At 37.2% G+C, this 9,060-nt stretch overlaps 1 protein-coding gene across 1 annotated transcript; it reads left to right on the top strand.

Moving 5' to 3' along the window:
* Positions 1–651: 651 nt before the first annotated feature.
* ankrd53 (ankyrin repeat domain 53) lies at positions 652–8,526 on the top strand. Its single transcript, XM_030161933.1, has 6 exons — positions 652–704; positions 950–1,061; positions 5,051–5,253; positions 6,217–6,381; positions 7,444–7,555; positions 7,874–8,526. Exons 1-6 carry the CDS (start codon positions 652–654, stop codon positions 8,432–8,434), a joined length of 1,206 nt encoding a protein of 401 aa, XP_030017793.1. The 3' UTR covers positions 8,435–8,526.
* Positions 8,527–9,060: the final 534 nt, after the last annotated feature.

The following is a 9,060-nucleotide window of genomic DNA, read 5'->3' as shown; positions in this document are numbered from 1 at the left end:
TGATTCTGATTCAAAAAGGAAGCATAATGTACCAATCACACTGCAAAAATCTAAAACTTACCAAGTGTATTTTTGTCATTTCTAGTCAAAATACCTCATCACACTTAAAATAAGACATAGTCACCTAAGAGTAACTTTTACAGTGAGATATAAGAACTTATTTTTAGACAATAGATCTTGAAAATCTTATTTCAAGAAATCTTACCAGGATAATTTTCACTTGTTCTATTGGCAGATAATTTTTTTTTTTTTTTTTTGCTTAATTCAAGATTTTTCCACTTAATTCAAGCAAAAAACAAAACAAAAACAAAACAAAACAAAACAAAACAAAAAACCCTGTTTTTGTTGTTGTTTTATTCTTAATTATTTCTATATTATTAATAGCTCTAACTAACTATCCAGCCAGAAATAATGTAATTTAAGGAATCAGTGAGTAGTCATTCAACCTGAAATCTGTACAGAGAGAAGTGGAATAAATTAAATCACAGAAATTAACTCATCTGAATCTATCTGTTGAGTACTAACATCATTATCAAGTGCAGAGCACTTGTTTTTTTATTTTATTTTTTTTACTTAACACAATCTCTAAACTAACATTACTGTAACTGACGTTAGTTTACTTCCGGGTTTGGTCTGATTTCCATGGCAACCATGGAACTCGTCAACAAAACCGGAAAACGGAGACGAGGGAAATGCAAAAAGTGGTAAATGTTGTTACCAGACGATGCACTTAAATCATATTTGAGTTTATATTCAGTCGTATATGTAAGTTTTTGTCGGTTAAGTCAAAGTTTCTCCAAATGGCGGACAGTCCTTCAGTAAAAGTCTGAAAACAGAACCCTGGTCCACACAGCTGACAGTCTGACACACAAATGACATTCTGTCCTCATTTGTACACTGGGGGGTTACTCACATGGACTTTGGTGTCGTTATAATCGTCTTTTTACAGGCAGGATTCGCACATATTTCCACAGGACGGACCCCCACTTCCGGCTGTGGTCCCCCAGAGGAAGGAGGAGCCGGTGGAACAGGCCGAAACATTAGTGCGGATGGACCGACTGGTGCGTTCACGGACCGGAGAGACAACACCTGCACTGGACACATGCAGTCAGATTTATTTAGGTGGAATTACAATGCTTTATTCATCCCAGAGGAAAAGTATTGTGTGTTACAGTTGCAGTAGCAGGAAATAAATTATCAATACAGAAAAATTATTAATAAATTAAAAAAAAAAAAAACAACAACTAGAAAATCAATCGGAGAGCTAGCTAGATGGCTAGCTAGATAGATAGATGATTAAATGCAGGAAAATGTCTGATTTACACTTAAGGAAGGTTAAACATAGAAAAAACTAATTTGGGAACTGCCATAAAAGTAGCACTGGGTCCTTATGGGCTAAGGAAAATAATTTTAGCATAAATGATTGTAACACTGTATGACATTTTCAATAAGATAAGATAAGATATGATAAGATATGACTTTATTTATCCCACCATGGAGAAATTTCACAGTCAACGGCAACAACATACAACAAGCAAATGCAGAGAAAAAGACAGGTAGAAAAAAAGTGAAACAATGAAATAAAGTGAAAAAAGTGAAATAAAGAAAGAAAAATTACATTAATGACCTGATTTTACTGAAAAAGTCACTTTTTTCTTGCGTTTCACTGCAAAAATCAAAATCTGCCCAGTGTATTTTTCTCATTTCTAGTCCAAATATCTCATCACACTTGAAATAAGATGTAATCACCTCAAGAGGAACTTTTCAGTGAGATATAAGAACTTATTTTTAGATAATAGATCTGGAAAATCTTATTTCAAGAAATCTTACCAAGATAATTTTCACTTGTTCCATTGGCGGATTTTTTTTTTTTGTTTTTTTTTTTTTTTGTGCTTAATTCAAACATAGAAAGAAAGAAAGAAAGAAAGAAAGAAAGATAGATAGATAGATAGATAGATAGATAGATAGATAGATAGATAGATAGATAGATAGATAGATAGATAGTATATAAGAGTAAAAATTTAAATACAAGAGCAAACACACAACACATAATAAATTTGAAGTAAAAAACAGAACTGGTAGAAAGCATGAAACCAAACACAACCCTGTTCTGAAGGACTTGATGATGTCATCTCCCCTTTGTCATGGGTTTCTGATGCTTAACACTGACTTCTATCAGGGACCCTGTGCATTGAAAACAGAGGTCAGAACTCAGGACCGATCAGATGAATATGACCAAGATTCCAGGTTTATTGTCATCATGTGCACATAATGTCATCTTTCTTAGAGGTGGTTCTCTGCTAGATAAAAAAAGAGAGAAACTAGAAAAACACTCAGAGAGCGCAGACCTCCGCCAAGGCAGATCAGCACCCCCACCCCCCCACCCCCTCGCCCATCACCACCAAAATGTTATCATTTGTTTCTTGTGCCAGTATCAACATTTCCTGAAACTGTCATCCAAATGCGTCCATAACTTTTTGAGTTATCTTGCTAACAGACAGACAAATAAACAAAAAATCCCCCTGAAGATTGATCTGGATCCTCAGTCTTCAGTTACTTGTAGAACCTGTTGGGAACTTATTTTGTTTTGTTTTGTTTTTTTTACCAAGCACTCTAACCATTCATTGTGGAGTTACACATACATATGTTGAAAATATCCCTATCTCCCAATGATAAAGAATCCTTTTAAAAATTCCTGGATCCAGACAGTGATCCAGATCATTCCCAATTTTGGACATTTCCTGAAAATTTCATCAAAATCCGTCAATAACTTTTTCAGTTACATTGCTAACTAACCAACAAACAAACAAACCGTGGCAAAAACATAACCTCCTTGGCAGAGGTAAAAAAAAAAAAAAGTAAAATATCTCCAGAATAAAAGAGTCTTTACCTTGTATGAGTCACTAATAAAGAAAAATAAAGTCAAATGGACTGGATAGCTGTAGTTTCTGAGGCACAGTCTTGGGTCAAAATGTGAAATTCTGAGATTTAATTAGAGAACGGGTTTTTCTAAAGGAACGTTGGTCTCAGGTTCAGGTTCTTTCTAGAGGATAACCAGTCCTTTTGTCATTTGTTTTCTAATTCATCTTCATTTGTTATCTAGTCACCTCTGCCAAGGAGGTTATGTTTTTGCCAGGGTTTGTTTGTTTGTTGGTTAGTTAGCAACATAACTGAAAAAGTTATGGACAGATTTTGATGAAATTTTCAGGAAATGTCCAAAATGGGATGAGTAACAAATGATCAGATTTTGGGAATGATCCGGATCACTGTCTGGATCCAGGAATTTTTAAAAGGATTCTTTATCGTTGGGAGATAGGGATATTTTCAACATATGTATGTGTAACTTCACAATGAATGGTCAGAGTGCTTGGTAAAAAAAAAAAAAAAAATACAAGTTCCCAACAGGTTGTACAAGATATTGAAGACTGATTCATCATGTGTAGCAAAAGTGATATAGTTGTTTGTCTGTTTGCAAGATAACTCAAAAAGTTATGGATGGATTTGGGTGGAATTCTCAGGAAATGTTGATAGTGGCACCAGGAACAAATGATTAAGTTTTGGTGGTGAACGGGGGTGGGGGTGGGGGGGGACTGATCTGCCTTGGCAGAGGTCTGCGCTGTCCGAGTGCTTTTCTAGTTCATCTTAATTCATTAAAGTATGTTGTATTTGCACAGGCCCTGTAGTTACTCAGTGAAAACAACACTTATTTCCTGGAAATCTGAATAATATTACTGTTGACAGTTGAAGAAATGTTGAAGTTATTGGACTTTAACTTATCGGCTAAAATTTGCTTAGAGGTCTTCTTTATGTCTTTGTGCATAAGAAATCAATCTAAGTGAATCCCCAAAGGAACTTTGTGTTGGTAAATGCAAGTTCTGCAAATTTACAGGATTTCAGTTCTGTTCAACATGTTGATGGTCATATGAACTATGTTTTCAGGTCAAAAATGTCCAATTTCATCACAATTAATGCTATATTTTCATGTCACAAATGGCCAAGTTATATTTGAACTGAATTTACCTGAAAAACAAATATTCTGTTCTTTTAGATTCCCCAGTTTTTCTTACGAGATTCTATCCTACATATCACATGTTTTATTTTTACAGGTTCAATATGGAGTATGGTGCTGATCCATCCTGCTTATGTTACGCCAATACATACATGAAGAATGTCACACGTCACTTTTTAAATCAACAGTTTTCTAATAATAAGCATTTTTATAAATAAATAACAATTCTATATTGTTATTTACTCTTTAGTATGATGATAAACTATACAATAATTCTGATCCTAGTTTTTGCACAGGGATCATTAGTGTAAACGGTGACATGGCTGCAGAGCATCAGTATGATGGGATCCGTAACAACCATGTCACATCCGTCCACTGCCACATTTTGTGTTTTTGTGTCAGCTGTTATTGTTTTAGATCCACAATACTAACATTTATGAATAAGAGGAGAATTAGCAATAGTAAGTATATAAGTTTATTACTAATAAAGTACTGGTACTGACCAGAGCATCATGGGTAATGTCACGTCCGTCCACCAGCAAAAGTTTTCACATACACGTGCTATTCAAAATCCAATATTTCTGAAATAGAGCTTCCACTGTCAAATAATATCAGTAGTCTGTGCATAAATGGATTAGCATTATTTCAACACAGTTCTATACATTTCTTACAACTTTTTTTTTTTTTTTGACAAAAATGGCCACTCATTTGACCCCCTAAGGAAATTTTAGCCGTTTTAAAAGTAAGACAACTGATTAAAATGAAAAGATAAAGAAGAGGTTTCAGGTTTTTTACAGAACACTTTTCCTCATTTCCCTCTAAAATTACATACATTTTCACCAAAAAAAGGAAAAACTAAATCTCTGAACAACCTTTAAACCTGAGGACTGATGGGCTCACCTTCATCACATGTGTTTCTGGTACTAGTTCATGATGTTCCTGTGTTGGCAGAGAAGTAAAAGCAGAGGTCAAACACCGTAACGTTACATATTGCTTCATGTCCTGTCCATGTCATGGCTCTCTCTGTGTTTTATCCTCCAGGGTCTGTCACCTCTACATGTGGCCTGCCTTCACGGCCAACTGGCCACTGTTCAGCTGCTCATTGAATCTGGGCTGTGGTGGATCAACAGCGCCGATGCTCCTGAGGGTCAGCGGCCCATTCACATGGTCCTGAGCGGCCGAAGTGCACCCAAAACCCACGCCTGCCTCATTTACCTGCTGGAGCACGGTGCTGACGTCAATGTGTAGGACCTTTTCATTGTGTTGATGAGAATGTTGTGCAATTTTTAGGAAGCAACTTTTCTTGTTGCCTGCTACTGAAGGCACTCACCTGCTAAATTTCTTAAAGGAGTGACATTTGGCTTTTTTAAATGGAATTTAATGTGGCCCCTGAACTAAAATGAGTTTGACACACATGATCTACAGCAGGGGTGTCAAACTCATTTTGGTTCAGGGGCCATATTTAGCCCAATTTGATCTCAAGCAGGCCAGACCAGTAAAATAATGACTTAATAACCTATAAATAATGACAAATCCAAGTTTTTATTTTTGTTTTAGTACAAATAAACCCCAATTAAATTATGAAAATATTTACATTTTACAAAAAAGATGTGGATAACCTGAAAAAACAGAAATTTCATTTGAAAAATTAATGCAATTTTAACAATATTATGCCTCGACTTATTATTTATACATGTACATTACACACAATGTTACATAAACATTTGGTAACAGGCAGAATATTGTTGAAATTTTGGAGTTTGGAACTAAAATTTGAACAATTTCTCCAATATTACATCTCTAATTATTAACACAACCACAGATCACAGTGGATCCATAAACAGGTTGTAGAAATCCACTCGATTTTTACCAAAATGAATATAAAGATATCTTTGCAGCACCTGGAGGGCTCAAATTCAAACTTTATGAACTATTAGGGTCCAAATACACAAATAAATGAACCGAAGACTAATAAAAGTGGGTTTACCAAAATATGACCCCTTTAAATGAACCAAAAAGTTCTTAAAAATAAGCATAAAACACATTCTTCCTCTGTTCAAAAAAATGCAAATTATGATTAAGATGGAGGATAAATGCAGCGTGACAACGAGATAATGACGGTAATGATGATGATTACGATGACTACAGTAATGGTAATGACTGTAGCTACAGTAATGACGATGGTGATGAGTTTTAAATGTATCCAGCACCACAGACTCTGGGCAGACCCCTTTGCACCTGGCTGCCTCAGAGGGCCTCCTGGACTGCACCCAGACCCTTGTACAAGCCGGAGCAGATATGTCAGCCCAGGACACCATGGGATGTACACCTCTGGATATGGCCCGCATCTGGGGTCACAGAGAGGTCGCCAGGTAACTAAACTGAAAAGTCACATTTTGAATAGAAATTGGTAACAAGTAGCTTTTTGTAGCCAGAGGGGCCCATATTTGGACAAGCAGGTGGAGCAGGGGAGCTAATGCTAAATGCAGTAAGTAATACATTTCATGGAACACTTCCTGAAACATCTGCGTAACGTCATCTGATGTTCTTGTCAGTGTGGCTTGTTGTTGGCTCTTGTCACTGGCTCAGATCATGAGACTTGGAACCTTAGTGCCAATGAGCAAAGCCTGTATTTCTACCAGTTTTGAACTTAACCCTGTAAAGCCTGAACCATTAAATCACTGACAGAAAATTCCAGTTCTTTGAAACTGGAGCCTTTACTGCTCCTTCTGAACAACTAAAAACAGTTTTTTTCAAATATCAGTTTCCATGTGTGAGTTTCAATTTCGTATCATATTTGACACATCAGGTCTCAGTGCTCAAATATTATTTTTGAACAAACAAAACACAATAAAACACAAACACATCTAACAAATTGGTAATTCCTTTTCAAAATTGCCAAAGTTCTTCCTCCTTCCTCATTAATGTCACTGGAAAGTGTCACTGGAAAGGCCTCTGGTGAATGAATTCCTCCCCCTGGGGGATTATCTGTGTATTGCATGTATCTAATTGTATACATCAGGTTTTTCAAGAAAAAAAATATTACACTGATCATGTAGAGGGCTTCAAAACTCATGTATCAAATATGATACGTTTGGTGTTATAGGGTTAAGTGTAGGAACTGATGATGTATAATCAGTAGCACTAACTGTACAGTGTAGTGGATTTTGCATCAGTTATAAGAAGCTGTGTCAGTCTATCATTTTATTCACATTATCATTTAACACTAATATTCACTTGGTTCCGGGATTAAGTGAATTTTGGTGTTGAAAGGTCAGGATCGGTGTGACGTCCCATCTGTCCGTTTTTATAAATGTGTTTTCTTTTGGACATGCTGAAGGACTTGAACAATAACCACAGCACAGTGATGATCCAGTCTTGTACCAACCAAAATAAATGTCCTATGTTGTTGACACACTTGTTTTTCTGCACAGGTATCTGAAAAACTGCATGTGGCAGAAAAATAAGAGGAAGGAAAGTGAGGAAAGGAAGCAAGTTCAGGTTTTATACAGTGAACTGGTGGATACGGTTAAACTCAACAAAAGGGTGAGTATGCATAAAGACCTGCAAATACTAGATTAGATTAGATTAGATTAGACTGGTGAACTGGTGGATACGGTTAAACTCAACAAAAGGGTGAGTATGCATAAAGACCTGCAAATACTAGATTAGATTAGATTAGATTAGATTAGATTAGATTAGATTAGATTAGATTAGATTAGACTGGTGAACTGGTGGATACGGTTAAACTCAACAAAAGGGTGAGTATGCATAAAGACCTGCAAATACTGGATTAGATTAGATTAGATTAGATTAGATTAGATTTACCCAACTACTGTAACTATCTTCCATGTCTGATTTCAGGCCCTAAACAAAGACAAAGTAGCAGAGTGGATGAAAACCAAAGGCTTACCCAGTATAAAAGAGGACGCACCCAGAGTTCTGGTGGGTCAGAACCACATCCAGTGCCTCCCATCGGAGCAGAGCAGCCCCAACCCAAAACCTGCCAGAGGTAAATATGAGCACCAACCATGTGGATGTCCAGAGGACAAGCATGCAGAGTCCACTCTTACCCCAGCACCGAGGCCCTGGACCATCTACACCGGTCTAAACCCAGCGAAGCCCCTCATGGAGCCGAACCTCCAGGACAAAGTGTCAGTGTGGAGGGACCGCATCAGTGGGCAGACCCAGTACACCACTGAGTGGAACGCCACCCCATGGCCAGCTCCAAACCTGCCTCTGGATACCATCGAGAGGGTGTTTTTCCCCAGAGCCTACCCCCCCAGGATCGGGTCTCTAGCAGACTTTGAGCCCCGGAATATCCTGAAAGTCCAGCACAGGGGGTACCCCCCAGGCCGGAGCACCTCCCCCTGGACAGAGGTGGCCATGCACCTGGCTGAAGAACTGGAACCTGGACACTACTGAGCTCCATATCCTGGCCCATCACACACTGGACTGCAGGACCTTAAACCACAGCTGTATCCAGTGGATGGGTGGAATATCTGGACTAAAGCTACTCCAGATGGAAGCGATTTCATATTTTAACTTTGATATTAATTAACTTTTTTCTTTTTTTTAAGTTTTATAACCTAGACAGTGCAAAAGAAGTTGGTTTTCTGGTGACCACATTTACAGAAGGGTGTGAAATTTGCTTAGCTATTTTACTAAAATCATTGACCACACCAAGGTTCTAATAGTTTGGGATTTTTCGTTATAGTTTAGTTTTATTTAGTTTTGACTTTTTTATTCTCTAATTCAGTTAGTTTTAATTTGTTTTTAGAGCAGGTTTGCTAGTTTTTATCAGTTTTCATTTTTTTTCTAAATCCTTAGTTTTAGTTTAGTTTTAGTATTAATTTTAGTTTTGTTGTATATTTTATCTTTTTCGCTGTCATATTCAAATAAGACAGGACTCTGCTGCTTTCTCTCAACTTTAGTCTCCATGCTTCCAGGTAGAGTGGGGAACAGAAGACGACTGGAAACCACAAGTAATAACAAGTGACAGACCGTATGGTGCCAATAGCTAAAACTGCTGGAGCGAAATAAATCACTTT

Source organism: Sphaeramia orbicularis, chromosome 18, assembly GCF_902148855.1.
Source record: "Sphaeramia orbicularis chromosome 18, fSphaOr1.1, whole genome shotgun sequence".
NCBI lineage: Eukaryota > Metazoa > Chordata > Actinopteri > Kurtiformes > Apogonidae > Sphaeramia > Sphaeramia orbicularis.
The sequence above is the reverse complement of the archived record's forward strand: the minus strand, read 5'-3'. Positions and strand labels throughout refer to the sequence as shown.